The sequence below is a fragment of the Corythoichthys intestinalis genome, chromosome 13 (genome assembly GCF_030265065.1).
Source record: "Corythoichthys intestinalis isolate RoL2023-P3 chromosome 13, ASM3026506v1, whole genome shotgun sequence".
NCBI classification, from domain to species: Eukaryota; Metazoa; Chordata; class Actinopteri; order Syngnathiformes; family Syngnathidae; genus Corythoichthys; species Corythoichthys intestinalis.
Window position 1 is genome coordinate 1397712 of NC_080407.1, and position 18710 is coordinate 1416421.

The 18710-nt window shown below is 41.7% G+C and overlaps 3 protein-coding genes across 10 annotated transcripts in view; 1 reads left to right on the top strand and 2 right to left on the bottom strand.

The window, feature by feature from the left end:
* The first annotated feature begins 12 nt into the window (after window positions 1-12).
* LOC130929168 (E3 ubiquitin-protein ligase TRIM35-like) lies at window positions 13-4641 on the top strand. Of its 3 annotated transcripts, none has more exons than XM_057856148.1 (7): window positions 13-1765; window positions 2524-2619; window positions 2676-2906; window positions 2988-3010; window positions 3074-3192; window positions 4114-4193; window positions 4438-4641. In XM_057856148.1, exons 1-7 carry the CDS (start codon window positions 1340-1342, stop codon window positions 4552-4554), a joined length of 1092 nt encoding a protein of 363 aa, XP_057712131.1. In that variant the 5' UTR covers window positions 13-1339; the 3' UTR covers window positions 4555-4641. The 3 variants fall into 3 exon arrangements, 2 of the variants coding, with proteins under 2 accessions (XP_057712131.1, XP_057712132.1); XM_057856149.1 differs by having other exon boundaries at window positions 939-1765; window positions 4414-4641; XR_009066830.1 differs by having other exon boundaries at window positions 936-1765; window positions 3074-4193; window positions 4414-4477.
* Window positions 4642-4960: 319 nt separating this feature from the next.
* On the bottom strand, window positions 4961-9773 carry LOC130929169 (NADH-cytochrome b5 reductase 3-like). Its single transcript, XM_057856150.1, has 9 exons — window positions 9590-9773; window positions 9224-9349; window positions 9060-9132; window positions 8883-8989; window positions 8693-8822; window positions 8547-8630; window positions 8389-8474; window positions 8230-8329; window positions 4961-5436 (listed from the first exon to the last, which is right to left on the bottom strand). The coding sequence occupies exons 1-9, from the start codon at window positions 9608-9610 to the stop codon at window positions 5264-5266; spliced, it is 900 nt and encodes a 299-aa protein (XP_057712133.1). The 5' UTR covers window positions 9611-9773; the 3' UTR covers window positions 4961-5263.
* Window positions 9774-11038: 1265 nt separating this feature from the next.
* The window catches only part of syt1a (synaptotagmin Ia), an 83973-nt gene continuing 76301 nt past the window's right edge, over window positions 11039-18710 (bottom strand). For all 6 annotated transcript variants that reach the window (XM_057853777.1, XM_057853778.1, XM_057853780.1 and 3 more), the window contains 2 exons: window positions 14183-14316; window positions 11039-14106 (listed from right to left, as the gene is read on the bottom strand). In XM_057853777.1, the coding sequence (XP_057709760.1) occupies window positions 13900-14106; window positions 14183-14316 (341 nt within the window). In that variant the 3' untranslated portion in view covers window positions 11039-13899. The remainder of the gene's footprint in view (window positions 14107-14182; window positions 14317-18710) is intronic.

An 18710-nucleotide genomic window follows, 5' to 3' on the forward strand; every position in this document is an offset into this window, starting at 1 on the left:
ACAAAAGAAACTGTTTTGTCTCAGTTATTATCGGGATAAAGGTGATTGACGGTGATGGAATCTCATCACGTAACGTTTGTCCCATGAAAGCCAGGCGTCGCCTTTTGACTGGCAGTTGACCATGTAAAGCCATTTGATATCAACAACCAAGACTTTTCCAAACAAACCCGGGCACGCAACCTTCTTATTTGCTCTCTCCGCGACACTCCATTCACCAGAGTTGGAGTCAGCTGTCATCCTTTGCAGTTGCACAGATGTTAACACCAGTCAAACAGTGCTCCAACTGCAAACCGACAGTTGACCGAGACTGTCAGCAACTTGCGTCGTCCAAAGAGCGATTATTTTCTGTTTCTTGACCTTGAGAACCCATAGAACAGCCAAAATGTGCACACACAAAAAGACGAAACACACACAGTGTGTTGTCAGTCGGCCATCTTGGATGCATCCCACAATGCACTGCAGGTATAAATAGACTCATCTGAGGCCGGAACGTTTTGATTCAAATATGAGCTATGACGGAATCGATGGGAAAATTATGAAAACTCAAAGTCGTCCTGTTAATCATGTTTGGAATTGAAATCACTCCAATGCATTTATGTGGGAGGGTGGCGAATGAACCTTCCCTCTCACTTCAAATGGATAGGACGTATATCTCTTTCAATGGCAGATCAAGTGAAATGGCTCATTTTAATCCACTTATCTACCAGCGACTGGTGGGCGGAATGACTTCTTTGCTTCCAAGAACTCTGGTTACTATGAAAATGCATTTTAAGTGGACACAAAACAGTGTTTCCTCTCCAGAGGACATGCGAAACATATTTCAATCTAAATGTGAAAAAACAAATCCTCAGCTTTCCTCATTTTGAATTCATAACTTCATTTCAAATTGATTTATAAAATGTGATTCTTAGATTAGTTGTCTTCATTTTAAACAGTATGTTGATGACGGATTTTAACATTTTTATATTTAAATGAGGAAGAATACCGGACTTTGGTCTTTTGAGGAAGGAAAATAGTTGTTGCTCTCTCTAATATATGGCGCGCGGCTGTGTTCGTTCATTCCATATCTGTTTTATAATCTTTCGTTTTAGAATCCAAAAACGAAAAACGGATTTGGGGGCTCGTTTTTCGATTTCCAAAATTAGAATGCAAAATGAACGGCTGAAAGTTACACGGACCTGTGGCCACAAGAGGGCGCTCAAGCAACATATCCATCGCTCGGTATGAGCATCCCGGAGCAAATGCCTTTATGCTTTGAGCTCCCCTCGTCACCTAAAAAGAAGCCCAATGTCACCATTGTTGACTGTGAAGCACTTGGGAAGCGCACTTATCCGAGCAAATGGCGTTCCGTATTCCGCTTCCAGCCGCCGACCTGTCATGCACCATCTGTTGCGAGATCTTCAAGGAGCCGGTGGTCCTCAAGTGCAGCCACAGCTTCTGCGGCCCCTGCCTCAAGCGTCACTGGGCACGGCAGAACCAGACCCGCGATTGCCCGCTGTGTCGGCGCCCGGCACGAGGGGAGCCGGTGCCCAGTTTGACCATCAGGAACCTCTGCGAGGCTCTCGTACAGGACGAAGACGACGGGAGTGATGATGACGACGGTGATTTCGACTACAGACCCAGGGAGATGTGCCTCATTCACCGCAAGGAGCTCACACTCTTCTGCCGTGTCGACCAGGAGCCCATTTGCGTAGTTTGCAAAACTTCCAAGAGACACAAACGACACGAATGTTGCCCTGTCAAGGAGGCCATGGCCGACCTCAAGGTACTGTCAAATTTCTGTATGACGTCCAAACTGAGAAACATTTTTCAATGACTGCCCGCAACAGGCGTTCATTTACCATTTCAATATTCGCTTCCCACTTCAAATGGATTGGACGTCTTCTAGTAACAAAAGCAGACGGATAAAATCAGCCAAATGAATGGACGACGGTTAAAGTTATGCTTAACTTGACAATGACAAAAATTGTCAGTAAAAAAATAAAAGTCTTAATTTATCACACAATTAAGTCATTTAAAGCAACACTAGGTAACTTCAGCGCGAAAGCCGGGCCAATGTTTATTCTTGAGTGTCCTTTTATGCTGGTAGCCTTCCTTTAGTCAACGAGTTGTCAGTCGACAAATGTGATGAGAATGTTTTATAAAGGCTGAAAAGTTACCTAGATTTGCCTTAAATTGGCAGCCACGATATGATTGAATGAAGAAATACCCCTCAATGTCAATTTATAATATCCATTTATTGACAAAGATGGGGTATTTGTTCATGAGGGAACCAGGAGCATCAATAATACCAGCATCCCAACTGCTCATTCTCCCCGTTAGTAGGATTAACATTACTACAGGAAGCCACTGCCCCCTAGCGGCCGGTGACATTCTCTTCAGCCAAGTTAAAATCATGTCTTTTGATACATACTTTACCTGGGGCCCACAGACACATCTGCCAGCCCTTCCGGTTCAAATGGATCGGACATCTGTCGCAGTCAATAAGAATAGTAATTTCACGTGGTCCAAAATGTTACTCAGGTGAAACTGGAGATGGAGCGCCGCTCCCTGTGTGAGAAAGTAGCAGCCCTGGACGCCGCCAAGTCCACCCACGCGGACACAGAAGAGCACATCCAGGTGAGCCGCGAGGTGGCGCCCATGTCAGGCGTGACGCCGCTTTTGCGCTCCCGCAGGTGCAGGCGCGCTTCGTGGAGAAGCGCATGCGAGAAGAGTTCTCTCGATTGCGTCGCTTCCTGATGGCCGAGGAGGAAGCCCGCGTGGCCGTCCTGCGTAAGGAGGTGGAGCAGAAGACCCGGGCGGCGCGCGCCAAGGTGGACGACGTCAACGGCCGCCTCAAGGCGCTCGGCGACGCCGTACGGGCCGTTGAGGAAAAGATGGCGTCCACCAGCGTCTCCGTCCTCAAGGTGTAAACCTACCAATCTTTGATGGCTTTCACAAATAGCAAAACACTCATTTCAGATGGATACTTTGCTCTTTTCTTTCAGAAAGGAAAGGGTGCAACACCTGGGTAAAGATCTGGCAAGTCTCCTCTCGCAGACGCTCAAATGAGAAATTGACGTGTTTTCCGCAGCGCCGACATTCAACTGGACGGCCGCGCCGCCATTTCGGGCTGCCTCGTGGACGAGGCCAAATACTTGGGCTCGCTGAGCTTCCACGTGTGGGAGAAAATGCGGGACATTGTCAAGAAGGGTGAGGAGCCCATTGGCGTCACCTCGTTTTCTAGTTTGTATGAAGTCAAATGGAACAGATTGTGCACAATTTGTCAGATGAAATTGTTTTACGAAATTTCCGTGTCACACTTTTGCGAAAGAAATTTTGTTTCCGGGTTCGCAGTAACACGCACACTTTTGCGAAATATACAATGTTTAATGTAGAAAAAGGAAGAAAGCAAGAACAAAAATAATGCTAGATATATATTGTCACTTCTAAAGTCCCCGCGCTACTAAGTACACAAGATATTCCTTTGAGCAATCAAAACTCTTACCGTTGACAAGTGGGCATAGAGCCGACACCCCGGTAGAGCTGCAGAGGAATACAGGCCGAGCAATTCGTACGACATCCACGGCAGACTCGAACCGAAGAGGGAAAAATCCCAGCTCTTATAGTGGTGCATCACGTGAGGTCAGAGATGGTCAGTCCCTTACCTCAGATGTCGAGCCACTTGCCCATTGTTACACGTGTTTTGATACATGTTTTGTAATCATACATCACAAGGACGCCAAAGTGGCGAAGATTACAAGATTACAGTCATAAAAGGGAATCATCGCAATATGCTGATGCATAAAGGGAATCATTACAATATGACGATTCACTCTGGGTCATTTTTCCCATCAGAAATCCATTCAAATCTCATTGAAACTGGTGCCAAAGCAGTCAATACATCGCATTGGCATGAAATTGCTTATTTACATCCCTACCTGAAACAAGGGGATGTTACTAACTACATTGATATTTCCATTGGATACCATTACCATCTACAAGTGACAAACATAACTGGGAATATCGTTGTCAATTAACGTTCTAGATTAGCATTGTCCAAATACTACTAAAATCGAGGTATTGGTAAAGACTAACAAGTTTTGTTTCCAACCATTGGTCCCGTGTTCCAAGATGGCCGCCAGTTACAAGGAAAAGCAGAATATGACGACTATGATGAGGTAGACTACCTCGAAGATGATGACGACGAGGTGGTAAGTGTCCATTTAGCGGTCCTAATTTGTTGACACGTGTACATGATGAATAGTCAAACCAACCAGGACTGTTAAGATTTAACTCTGATATGTAGCACACCAGTTTGCCTGATGTATTGACATGGTCTCCTTCGCTGGTCGATGAGTGTGCCGTTGTTTTTTGTTTCGGATTATTTAGTGTTTGTTTACGTCCATTGGGCTCTGCACTTTTTGTGCAAAGCTGTCTTTCTTTGTTGGCTTGTAGGCCATCTACGGATCGGATGCCACCAAGGCCGTCTTCGGAGGCTGTCTGCTGTTTCTCTTTTTCTTCCTTTCTTTTTTTCTTCTCCAAACTTTGTGGCTTCGACAGAACGCCAAGTGAACATGCGAATGGTGGCGCAACACGCGCAGACTGATATTACACAATCACAATTAGCTGGAAGTGATTAAAAAAACCTTTTGTAATGAATTCGTGTCGACTTCATTTCTTTGGAAAAAAACAAACTTTGTCAGTATTGTGGTTGAAGGTATCGCTAAACTAAGTACTTGCAGTTTTACAGGGTTTTTAAACGAGCATTATTTGCAATGAAATATTGTTCACATTTAACTCATTGGCTACCACTGATGGACGTCCAATCCATTTGAAGCTGGAGGGTTGGTTGCGAACAAACATTCATTCGCCACTGACGTCAAACGGATTGATGATAAACTCATTTGAAATCGTCGTCAACGCTACCCAAAGTGTCAAAATACAGTCCATTTTTCAAGAAAGACGCTGCAAGTCCAAGTGTTTTTGGGAGATTTCTTGTAACAAAAGCAATGCATACATTTCAGCAATTCATTTTCTTGAGCCACAAAACCCGTTGCATCATTTCTCAACTTTCTGGCGCCTCCATAAAGTGCCGACATGCGCGATTTGTCAACACACATGGTTGACTTACTTTGGAATAGAAAATCCAAGTGCCAAAAAGAGGGAGGGAATGACATAATTGCATCATTACACGTCAAATCAGCCTGCATGATACAAAAAGGCACCGTCTATGTGAGGGCCAAAGCTACGCAGAGTGACATAAATACGACCCGGAGAGTTCCTAGAAGGCGAACCTGCGCTCGGCGGCGTGGCCGACCTTGTCCAGGTTGGGGTTGCACGCGAACTGGATCATGGGCGGCGGGCCGCACATCAGCACCAGCGTGTCGGCGGAAGGCGGAGGCAGGTGCTCGCGCACCATGGTTTCGTTGATGAAGCCTTCGCTGTAGTCCCAGTCTGACAAAAGAAATAGTTGATTTATCACGTCAGCCAACTAACAGGAACCAACTATTTTTGCAATCAATTGGATCATTTTTGAACTTGAATTCAATGTCATTCTTAAAATAATCAAGTAATTTTATTAACTACTTAGCATTGAAAAAAAAAACCTGACTTTTGAAATGTTGGCGTCAAGGTGTTCATAAAATATAAGTCAACATTTTGAGCCTTTTAATAGAAAGTATTGTAATTATTACATTTTTTTGAGGGATATTTTACATCAATCAAATTTTGTAGCAAATACCATATTCTTTTCGTAAATAAAATATGCAATTTTAGTTCTATAGTCGGAGAGATTTCTTCGCCTCCTGAGGGGTCAGTTTAACATCCTCTGTAATAGGGTGACGTTGTATGTACTGCCCCCTGCCGGATGAACACGAAAAAGCCAGTTTACGTTCCACATTTTGAGCCTCATAAAAGTAGACATTGTAATTATTTAGTTATTATTTTGAGGGGTATTTTAAATGAAAAGAAAATGGGTGATAAAATAGCAAATATCCTATTTATTTCGTAAATAAAACATGCAATTTTTGTTTTATACTCAGAGATTTCTTTGCCTCCTGAGGGAACAGCCTCTGTAATACACTGACGTTGTATGTACTGCCCTCTGCCGGATAAACAAGAGGAAGCTGGTTAACGGTTCCATTTTAAGTAAACATTTTCAGCCGCTTAATATTTAGTTTTTTTGGTGGGGTATTTTAAAATAAACCAAAAAAAAAAAGGGGGGGGGTAGCAAATATCCTATTTATTTCGTAAATAAAACATACAATTTTAGTTTTATACTCGGAGATTTCTTCGCCTCCTGAGGGGTCAATTTAACAGCCTCTGTAATAGGGTGAAGGTGTATGTACTGCCCCCTGCCGGATGGACAAGAAAAAAAAAACGGTTTACATTCCATTTTAAATTAACATTTTGAGCTTCTTAATAGGAAATATTGTAATTATATAATTATATAGCAAATATCCTTTAAAAAAAAAAATCCAACCATATAATTAAAAAAAAATCTTATCAGTAAGCTTAAAATATTTTTGGGTGTAATTCTTTGTGATATTAGTAAGGTTCTAAAAATTCTATTAAAAAAAAAAAAAAAAAGATTACAAACGATTCTCTAGGACACCACAAGAGGACGCTCGTGTAACACAATGGCTCGTATTTTAGTTCAAAAAGTTCTTTTGGTTCAAAAATACAAAAATGACCCTGGACTAAGCGGAAGATAATGGATGGATGGATAGATGGATAATTGAAATTGCACGCCATTCATTTTCTTTTAAAATAGATCGAAAATTAGTTGTAAATAACTTAAATATTGCCAAATGTTAAGAGCTGCAGGAACATGAACCGTCTTTTTTCTTGTTTATCCGGCAGGGGCAGCACATACAACGTCACCCAATTACAGAGGCTGTTAAACTGACCCCTCAGGAAGCAAATATATCGCAGAGTAAAAAACTAAAATGGTATGTTTTATTAACGAAATAAATAGGATGTTTGCTATTCCCCACCCCCATTTTAATTTAATTCATGACACCCCCGAAATATATACGCAATAATGACAATATTTACTATTAAGAGGCTCAAAATGTTGACTTAAAATGGAATGTAAACTGGATTTTTTCTTGAACATCCGGCAGGGGGCAGTACATACAATGTTACCCAAAGGCTGTTAAACTGACCCCTCAGGAGGCAAAGAAATCGCAGAGTAAAAAACTAAAATTGTACGTTTTATTAACGAAATAAATAGGATGTTTTCTATTCCCCCCCCCTTTTAGTTTAATTTATGACACCCCCGAAAAAAAAACACGAAATAATGACAATATTTACTCGTATTAAAAGGCTTAAAATGTTGAATTAAAATGGAATGCAAACTGGATTTTTTCTTGAACATCCGGCAGGGGGCAGTACATACAACGTCATCCTATTATAGAGGCTGTTAAACTGACCCCTCAGGAAGCAAGGAACTCTCGAGTAAAAATTAAAATTGCATGTTTGATGAACGAAATAAATAGGATATTTTCTAATTTCCCCCCTTTTAGTTTAATTTATGACACCCCCGAAAAAAAAACACGAAATAATGACAATATTTACTCGTATTAAAAGGCTTAAAATGTTGAATTAAAATGGAATGCAAACTGGATTTTTTCTTGAACATCCGGCAGGGGGCAGTACATACAACGTCACCCTATTATAGAGGCTGTTAAACTGACCCCTCAGGAAGCAAGGAACTCTCGAGTAAAAATTAAAATTGCATGTTTGATGAACGAAATAAATAGGATATTTTCTAATTTCCCCCTGTTTTAGTTTAATTCGAAATACGATCACTCTACTACCCTCACTCTATTACAGAGACTGTAAACGCCCCAGGAGGCAAAGGCATATCCGATTTGAAAATGACATTGACAAATGAACGGCGTTTATTAAAGATTTCATTATCAGAACATACAGAATTACAAAACGTGAGCTTTGTTTAATCAAAAAATGATAGCTGAAGGGGACAAAATGATGTCAACAAATAGCACCATTTTACATGGGCAAACTGTGATTTTGGCAATATTTAAGCTATTTGTAAAGTATGATCACTTTTAAAAGCCAATAAATGGCGTCTAATCATTTAGTTTATGATCAAATCACGAGCAATTGAAAATGAATTTCTATGTCTATCCCTGTCAACGGCATTGAATAAATGGAGCAACTCGTAACGTAAAAAAATACCCGTTGTGTTTTCAGATGTGCGTGTGTGCGCATGTTTCAACATACTGGCGGGCGCCCTGTCGACGGTGAACCACAGCTTGAAGCGCTCGGGGTGGTTGACTTGAATCTCCTCCAGCTCGGGCCTCAGCAGGATGTCCTTTTCCGTCTGTCGGGAAACGGCAAATGAGATGGACGATACAGAAAGCCGGCAGGGGTTCGACGGACCTGGTTGGCAAAGAGCAGGTGGCAAACTGTCTGATCCTGCGGGTCCTTCATGACGGCCGTGATGAGCTGCAGCATCGGTGTAATTCCTGACGTTGACGAGAAGTGAAAGTATAACTCTGCGAGCGGTGGAGCAACACGTGTAGACAACTAGAATTTACCCGTCCCGCCTGCGATCATGCCCACGTGCTTGGCCGTCTTGGTCACGGCCGGGGACTTTTTGTCATCCTGAATGGCAAAAACGCCTGCACGGCAACACGGGGATTAATATCATCAACGGAAAGTGCCAAGCGGTCTCCGCGGTCACCTTTGCCCTTGTAGACGAGAAGTCCGCTAGGTCCTCTGAAATCGATAGTGTCGTCGATGCCAAGGCTCTCCAAGTACTGACTCATTTTGCCGCCTTCCGGGAATTTGGGGTGGACGTTTTTGAAGTAAACCTGCAAGAGAGAAGGGAATCGATCACCATCGATCCGGGAAAATCTTTTCCTCGAGATCACCTTAATGACCAGGTCCACGTAGCCTTTGTCGTCGTCGCTAGACGTCGGCGTGTAAGGGCGCACCACCAGCTTGCCGTCGATTTTGGCCGACAGGTAAATGTGCTGACCTGCAAGAAACGCGTGAACGTGATTTCACGAGTGGACCGCGGACGTGCGCGGTGAGGTCATCGCACCCACCCACGGGGAGACCCAGGACGTGTTCACCGGACGGCAGGGCGAAGCGGAATTTGCGAGTGTCGTGACTCACGATCTGTACATTTTTCATGGAAACATGAAGACAGAGAAGTGACCTTTTCACATGATAAACAAATGACATCAGTGACTATCAGAGACGGCCTCACCTGCTTATCAATGAGCCGCAATGCATACTTTACGCTGGGGTCCTGCAGGGTGATGGCGGGTCTCCTCCGGGGGAATAGGAGCCGGAAGAGGAGGTTGACGAAGCTGTCAATGCCGCTCCGGATGACCTGCCCCAAATTAGCATTAGCGTTAACATTAGCATCGGCCGAGTGTGCGTTGGGGTGAAAAGGCGCTTTCCTGGGCGTTGTCCCGGATAAAAGGCTTCACTTTGCGCCATCGCCAAACGGGACAAGTGAGTCACTTTCTCAGTCTGGGCCCGATTACTCACTTTTTGCACATCGAGCAAGTTACCGAAGCGCACGACAAGTGACCGAGCACCGATGAGGTTTCTGTCAAAGTTTACTCACCCCGATGATGTAGGAAAGCATCGTTTTCTTTTCTGCGTCGTCCGAGGGGAGGGGAAAATGCCGAATTTCAGCCTTTTGGAGGCAGCTGCTGCGACTAGAGCTGTCAACAGGTCGCGACAAGCGTGATAGTCAAAGTAGTGTAAGGCTAAAAGTGCGTTTCCGCATTGCCTTTCAATACAAAAGCCCGGCACGATAGAACGGTGCTTATGTTTTCAAAAGCCAACTCAACAGTTATACTGTATATAGGTCATGTTTGACTTTGCGTTTTAGCTGAAACTTTTTAATGGCAACTTTCTCTCTCAATTGAAAGTGTAGCAGAGTTTGAAAAAAATATATTGAAATGACAATATCCGGCTTTGTCTACTCTTATCACTTCTAACCTGACTATAGCCGTGCTTGACGTCACTTCCTTCTGTCAAAAGTCACTTCCGTATGGCAGATTTTATTTAAAATATTTTCATAAATCAATTTAAAAACGGGGCACCTCTATGTGTAAATCATCACTTCCTTTGTACGGATCTTATCCATTAGACACAATTAAATTGAAATTGAATTCAGGTTAAAAAAAAAAAGTAAATGCGTTTTTTAAAAATAGAATTTACATATGAGCAATATATATATATATTAGGGCTGTCAAAATTATCGCGTTAACGAGCGGTAATTATTTTTTAAACTAATCCCGTTAAAATATTTGACGCAATTAACGCACAAATGCCCCGCTCAAACAGATTAAAATTAGAGCACAGTGAAAGGTGTACTTGTTGTGTTTTTCAGAGTTTTGCCGCCCTCTGCTGGCGCTTGGGTGCGACTGATTTTATAGGCTTCAGCACCCATGAGCATTGTGTAAGTAATTATTGACATCAACAATGGCGGGCTACTAGTTTATTTTTTGATTGAAAATTTTACAAATTTTATTAAAACGAAAACATGAAGAGGGGTTTTGATATAAAATTCCTATAACTTGTCTTTTAAGAACTACAAGTCTTTTTATTCATGGATCGCTTTAACAGAATGTTAATGCCATCTTGTTGATTTATTGTTATAATAAAGAAATACAGTACTTATGTACCGTATGTTGAATGTATATATCCATCTTGTGTCTTATCTTTCCATTCCAGCAATAATTTACAGAAAAATATGGCATATTTTATAGATGGTTTGAATTGCGATTAATTATTTTTTAAGCTGTAATTAACTTGATTAAAAATTTTAATCGTTTGACACCCCTAATATATATATATATATATATAGTTTTTTTAAGTGAGTCGACATCAGGTAAGCGGGAGAAAACGAATGGATGGAAATTTGGGGCTATATGCCTAATCGCCGTTAGAGGGCAGAAGTGTTCCATGAATGGTGAAGCCGTGAGTTTCTGCAGTTTGGCCGCGAGATGGCAGCAAAGTAAATGCGTCGATAGTTGCAGAATGACGACAACAAGACACGTGAAGATTCTATATATCAACTGGGAAATTAAACATTTTTTTATTGATTGATCATTTGTATATTATGAAGTTATAGAACAACAGTCAGAAAACCCCACAGAGTGAATCACAACATACACGCACACGCACAGGAGAAAAAAAACAAAACAAAATAAATAAAGGATGAACAATTTTTACGAGCTCACGGAGGAGGAAAACGCACAAAATAGTCAAAGCAGGCAGTTTTTGGAAACAGCAAAGGCAACAAGGATCGTCACGCACTTTTTACACCGCTTTGCTCTGATTGGTGCAGGGAATCGTCAAAGGCGGAGCTTGGCTCGGCGCCGCTGCAGTGGAATGGCTTTTATTTAGTCTGTTTTTTGTTTTGTTTTTCAAAGTGTTTTCCTGCAGCGCCACCCGCCACTGCATTCCCGCCATTTTTCTACTTTGCACGTCTCATTTTCCCGACACGTTTCCTCGAAAATTTGCTGTTCTTATTCTTCGGGGTTTGAAAATGACGCCAAAGGTTGAGTTCATACAAAATAAAAGTGCAAAATACATCTAATCAACACCAACACAGTCCGTACTGTACATTCAACATTGTAACCTCCAATAGAAAAGGATGGCGACACGTAAAAGAAGATTCCATTATTATATTTCTTATAGATATACATTTTTTTATGTAAATATGTACACACACAGATTTGGAGAGCTCGTTTGGTATTCAACTCCCTGAAGTGGAAAACCGAACCAAACGGGGAACGTCGTCGTCGCTGCTTCCTCGCTCGGAATTTCGCCTTTTTTTCGATGACGGGATGAGCATTTCAAAACACGGCGCTCGACAAACTCTCTCGGCGGGGAATCGGCGACATCACTACGAGACGGACTAGCGCTACACGTCTACACGCACGGCATCACAGTGATACACGAAGCGGGCGTTCGGTCAAGGGATGCCCGTGGAATGATGGCGATGGGCAGCTTTTCCCAAAACTACACTAGAGGAAAAAGCGAAAAAAGGCCCCCCTGACCGCTCGATTTGACCAAAAGCGGTCATTTCAAGCGCTGCAATGAGTCTCTTAATACACCGGCTGCCATTGACATGAATGATCAGCAATCGGTGGAGAAACACGTGGACAGAAAGGATGACAATACACTATTTAATTATCAACTTATTGTCTGCCATTGACGATGTATAGCGACGCCAATGGCAGACAATGACCAAGCCATGATAGCGATTATGTTATAGTCAAGTGAGTATTCAGTAATTTAGTATGAAAAGATTTTTTTTTTTTTTTTTAAATGTGGCATCCGGAAAGTCCAATCCAATCCAATCTGTATCGGTAGCCAAATAATGGTATCGGTGCGACACTAGTGTATACTCTTTTCTTGACATTTGATCGCTTGCGTGTAAATTACATCAATGACGCTCAAGGAAAGTCGTTTTCGCAAAGCAAGAACAGCAAAAAAAATCCCAAAGAGTGCGAACGCATGAGCAAAAAGCAAAAAAGTTGTGTCCGAAAAGCCGACGCTCGTTTTGTTTTGGCAGTGTTTACGAACCGGCGTCACCCGACCCAAAAAAACAACAAAAAAAAACTCGGCGGACGCCGGCCGAAGAGGCTAACAAAAACGAGGAGTTTAAGGACACGGCGGCGACTCGGTGCTTTTATCACGACTTGGGCGCGGGTGGTACGAATTGGCGACTGACAAATAAGTAGAAAAACTTGTAAGAAATCATGCGTGTCTTTTTTCTGAAAACATGGAATGCAGTAACAAGAAGTATGTATTATTCATAAATCCTGGATTGCGTCCTATTGGCTCTGGTTCGCACTCACGCATTCGCACGCATAAAATAGAACATCTTATTAAAAACATCCAGATAGAACAACATAGAAACAACTAGTAATGTGACCTGCATACAGTACGATGGGGGGGGCGGACGAACGTCATATATGTACAAGAATGTCAGTCATGCGCTATGTCAGCTATACACGTCATATTGCTTAAAAGAAGGGGGCGGAGCCGGGGGGGGTGGGTGCGACCGAGCGACAAGACGACCCTGATGGCGGGAAAAGCGAGGAGGCGTGTCACTGAGGTATTTACACAGATTGGCTATAGAAGGAGGGGGCGTGGCAACTTGGATGCCCCGGGGGCCACTTTTTCCCATTTTTTGACGTAAAGCACGCCGTGTTAAGTCGGTCTGTACAAATGAATTTATCACACAAGAAAAATGAAAACATCTGTATAAATTCGTGAGTAGAATTGCTGCCTCGTCAAGCCAATAGCATATGCTTCTTTGCGTGACTGGACGGCGACTGGTCCGAGGTGTCTTGTTCGAAAAATGGACGAGTGTTTGCGGGACATAGTCATTTTTTTAAATTACATGATTGAAATAAAAATGAAATCTAAAGTGATTCAAGACTCATTAACCAATTTCATGATGTTAAATGTATATAACTGACCCCTCACATCATTTGCAGTAAATTTGAAAACTTTCGAAAAATGTGTATCCTTGTTTTTAATGCATACTACAGGTCAGTTATTGATAATAAAACAATATGAAGAATGCACAATTGTTTACATAATTATCATTTAAATATGAAATGAGTTTTTGGTGATTTACTACAATAAATCAGGAATGTTTTCAATTGGGGGCGGGGGTAACGTCACTCATTCACTGTCTTTGACGTCCAATCCACGTTGATTGGGACGGGCGAATGCCGCCAATGGCAGCAAATGATACTAAATTGGCTTTAGAACAAATCAAAACCAAGGACCGGTGGACCCCGGGTCAAGCGTTGCCCACCCCTGCTATACAAGAAGGCAGGAGCGTGGAGGAGGCGACGGTCGGGGGGCGGGGTTTATTTTTTTCCGATTCTGAGGGGATCCTGCCTATTTCTTGGTGGAGAGCTGCGCGTCCACCTCTTCCTCAGGTTTGAGCACGTGCCACTGGGCGATGGGTCTCCTGGGATTGGCCAACATGTCGGACCAATGGCGGAGCTCCGTTCCCGAGCTGTTGAGGCCCACGAACACTTTGCCGATGGCGTCGTTTTTGCCGATCTTGTCGTAGTCCAGCACCGTGATCACCACCTGCACCTTCTGCAAAATCCACACGCGCGTATTCGCTCAAGCGGACGCTCGGTAACGAGACGTCGCCGCGCGGCCGGGCCGGTACCTGGATTTGTTCGAAAGGGACTTCGAAGCTGAAGGACTCGTTGTAGTACGGGTTGAGCGTGTTCTTCTTGATGGTGGTCTTCTTCTTCTTCAGACGTTTGCCGTTCTGCATCAGGTGGATCTTCACGTACGGATCTGGCGCGTAGAAGGAACACTCTGTCAATCACGGAGCTTTGCTTTGCGCTTACACTGAAACTTGGATTGGTTGCCATCGATCAGTACTTTTCAAACAACGGGGCAGCATGCGAACATATTTTTTTGCTGTACAAGAATAAAGTGTAATTGCTAGAGCCATGCGAAAATTCCGATTCTTAGTAGGGCTGTCAAATGATTAAAATTTTTAATCGAGTTGATTACAGTTTAAAAATTAATGAATCGTAATTAATCGCAATTCAAACCATCTATAAAATATGCCATATTTTTCTATAAATTATTGTTGGAATGGAAAGATAAGATACAAGATGGATATATACATTCAACATACGGTACATAAGTACTGTATTTCTTATTATATATATATATATATATATATATATAGTATTGTATTTCTTTATTATAACAATAAATCAACAAGATGGCATCAACATTATTAACATTCTGTTAAAGCGATCCATGGATAGAAAGACTTGTAGTTCTTAAAAGATAAATGTTAGTACAAGCTATAGAAATTTTGAAAGCCCTCTTAATGTTTTCGTTTGTAATAAAATGAGTAAAAATTTCAATCAAAAAATAAACTAGTAGCCCGCCATTGTTGATGACAATAATTACACAATGCTCATGAGTGCTTAGGCCCATAAAAGCAGTCGCACCCAAGCGCCAGCAGAGGGCGACAAAACTCCAAAAACATTGCTCATGGACACTTGGACATTGCACTGTGCTGTCATTTTAATCTGTTTGAGCGGGGCATGTGCGTTAATTGCGTCAAATATTTTAACGTGATTAATTAAAAAAATTAATTACCGCCCGTTAACGCGCTAATTTTGACAGGCCGAATTCTTAGATTATCCGCGATTCGGCCGTGGAAGATTCGAGAATGATTTACAAACATCCAAATTCCGATTATTAAAATATGTCAAGTAAAGCGTAACTAAAACACAGTCAGTGCGGTCTTCCGGACGCAATGAGGAACGGACCGAGAGTAAACATCATGCTAAACTTGCCGCTGACAGCCACTACAAACACTCAAAAGCCCACATAATGCTAAGGTAGATATCACATGTAGTATATATAACTAGATGCGAAATGACAGACTCTGCGGCGTTAGCACATGTATTGAAAACTAGATGGGAAATGACATACTCAGCGGTGTTAGCACTTGTTAGAAAAATAGATGTGATATGACAGACTTGCCGGCGTTAGTGAACAGCCGCCATCTTAAAGCAGTAGACTTCCCTGGAAGGCTGTTGTAGCGAACCTTCCAAGCGAACCAAATTAACTTTTTATCCAAAATACGCTTAAATCGGCCAAATCTTGATTTGAATCTATCTTTAAATGATGAAACAGTTTCATGTCGAAAGTAGACAGAAAGGGAAATGATAACTGGAGCAATTTTAAGAACTTTAACAGTTGCAAGTGGAGCAATTTTAACAACTTTAACAGTTGATTCACAAGATTAAATTAATTGAATCTAGTTTAAAGCTGCTGATTCAGAATGGGGACCTGAGTAATTTATTTACTGTTTTGAACTGTTAACTTGATTCCGAAATAGCAGTTTATTTACGCTTGAGAGGATTTTTGTTCAATTTTTGTAACTAATGTACGAAACATTAAAAGCAGCTGGGGAGGGGTCCATCAATTATCAATTTATAATCGAATCGTAGCCTCTGAATCGTTAGGTGCCCCAAGATTCCCACCTCTAGTAATTGCACATCCAGTCAGTGGCTGGCAGTGGCGCTCTCGTTTTCAGAGTTTGTGCAGTATTTTCAAACCAAACAGGATCACACAGCAAAGAGCACTGGATATACAGTATGAAGAGCTAAGATGAGGAAGTATGACAAAGCATGTATAGCGTTTGGCTTTGACTTTTAATACAGTGAGAGACGATGAAAGACCAGTCTGCTTCCTGTGTCCAAAAATGTTTGGAAGGCAAATCAATTAAGACGTCACTTAAAGACATTAAACCCCAATCACATTGATAAGCCGCTCGATTTTTATTTTATTTTTTTCAGCGAAAACGTGACAAACATTGCCAACAATCGTCCCGCTTTGTCAGTAAACCAGCGAGGACTGTTAGCATTATATAAAGTGGCATAGTAAGTTGCTCTCTCAGTGCAAAATAAACCCTGCAGCAAAAAATAAAAACTAGTCCCACTGTCCAATGACAGTGTTGTTTTTGTTCTATTAATTTTTGTTTTCGTTCAAATTATTTGTTATATTGTCCTCATGAGTAAATGTTGCTAATCCATCTGAATTCATTATTATTTATTTAATTTTGCAGTGTCAAATGGTCAGAAAAGTATTTTTACAGTTTGGATGTGACCTTTTCTTTTCATTCAGGCAAATTGATGCACTGTACAGTGCTGGCCAAAAGTACTGTCACCCCTGCAATCCTGCCAGGTAATGCCCAATTTCTCCCAGAAAATGATTGCAATTACAAATGCTTTGGTAGTAATATCTTCATTTATTTTGCTCGCAATGAAAAACACAAAAGAGAATGAGAAAAAAAATTAAAGCATTACCATTTTACACAAAACTCCAAAAATAGGCCGGACTAAAGTATTGGCACCTTCAGGCTAATACTTGTTAGCACAACCTTTAGACAAAATAACTGCAAATAACCATCAATGAATTTCTTACAATGCTCTGCTAGAATTTTAGACCATTCTTCTAGGGCCAACTGAGATTTGATTGGTGCCATTTTCAGATCTCTCCACAGGTGTTCTATGGGATTCAGGTCTGGCCACTTTAGAAGTCTCCAGTGCTTTCTCTTAAAGCATTTTCTAGTGCTTTATGAAGTGTGTCTTCCTGCTGGAAGACCCATGACCTCTGAGCTTTCTCACACTGGGCCCTACATTATGCCGCAAAATTTGGTGGTAGTCTTCAGACTTCATAATGCCATGCAGACGGTCAAGCAGTCCAGTGCCAGAGGAAGCAAAGCAACCCCAAAACATCAGGGAACCTCCGCCATGTTTGACTGTGGTGACCGTGTTCTTTTCTTTGAAGGCCTCGTTTTTTTCCCCCTTTAAACTCTATGTTGATGCCTTTTCCCAAAAAGCTCTACTTTTGTCTCATCTGACCAGAGAACATTCTTCCAAAACGTTTTGGGCTTTCTAAGGTAAATTTTGGCAAACTCCAGCCTGGCTTTTTTATGTCTCCGGGTCAGAAGTGGGGTCTTCCTGGGTAGAGTCCCTTTTCATTCAGACGCCGAATGATAGTACGGGTTGACACTGTTGTACCCTCAGACTGTGGGACAGCTTGAACTTGTTTGGATTTTAGTCAAGGTGCTTTATCCACCATCCGCACAATCTTTCGTTGAAATCTCTCATCAATTTTTCTTTTCCGTCCACATCTAGGGAGGCTAGCCACAGTGCCATGGGCTTTACACTTATTGATGACACTGCGCACGGTAGACACATTCAGGTCTTTGGAGATGGACTTGAAGCCTAGAGATTGCCAATGCTCACAATTTTGCTTCTCAAGTCCTCAGACAGTTCTTTGTTCTTTTGTCATTTTTCCATACTCAATGTGGTACACACAAGGACACAGGACAGAAGTTGAGTCCACTTTAATCCATTTTAACTGGCTGCAAGTGTGATTTAGTTATTGCCACCACCTGTTATGTGCCACGGGTAAGTAACCGGTGCTGTTAATTTCACAAATTAGAGAAGCATCACATGATTTTTCAAAGGGTGCCAATACTTTTGTCTAGCCCATTTTTGGAGTTTTGCGTAAAATGATCACGATTTTTTCCATTGTCTTTTTTGTTTTTTCACTGCAAGCAAAATAAATGAAGAAATTACAATCATTTTCTGGGAGAAATTGAGCATTTTCTGACAGAATCGCAGGGGTGCCAATCCTTTTGGCTAGCACTGTAAGTCTTTTCTGTTACAAACAAAACAATGTTCATCAAGTTAAAGGTTTATTGTAAGTCAATCATTTTTTCTTGATATTAAAAAGGACACAATGTTGTGCAGAGGTGTACTTATAATAATTTTAGAGACGAATGATACCATTTATAATGGCGGCAGAGAGTTGGGCTGGGGCGCGAAACGTCTTCCTGGGGGGTGGGGGCGTAACAGAAAAAAATTGAGAAGCATGAATGAGCTTTGCATAAAAATAGAAAATATTAATCATAAAAAAAAGTTTATTATTTAATCAATCCTAATAGAAACTTTAAAACAATATTTTAAAAAAATCATATTGATGTTTAGTTTTAAATTTTTTGGTCTTAAGAGAAATTCGTTCATTTGCCCCTCCCAGTCAAAATGAATAGGAAGTCTATAGCAGGCAACGAGTGCATCGCGGCGGCCCAACAGTTCATTTCACCTTCGCACTTTTTGTAGTATGTGACTTGCAGCGCTGACGCATTA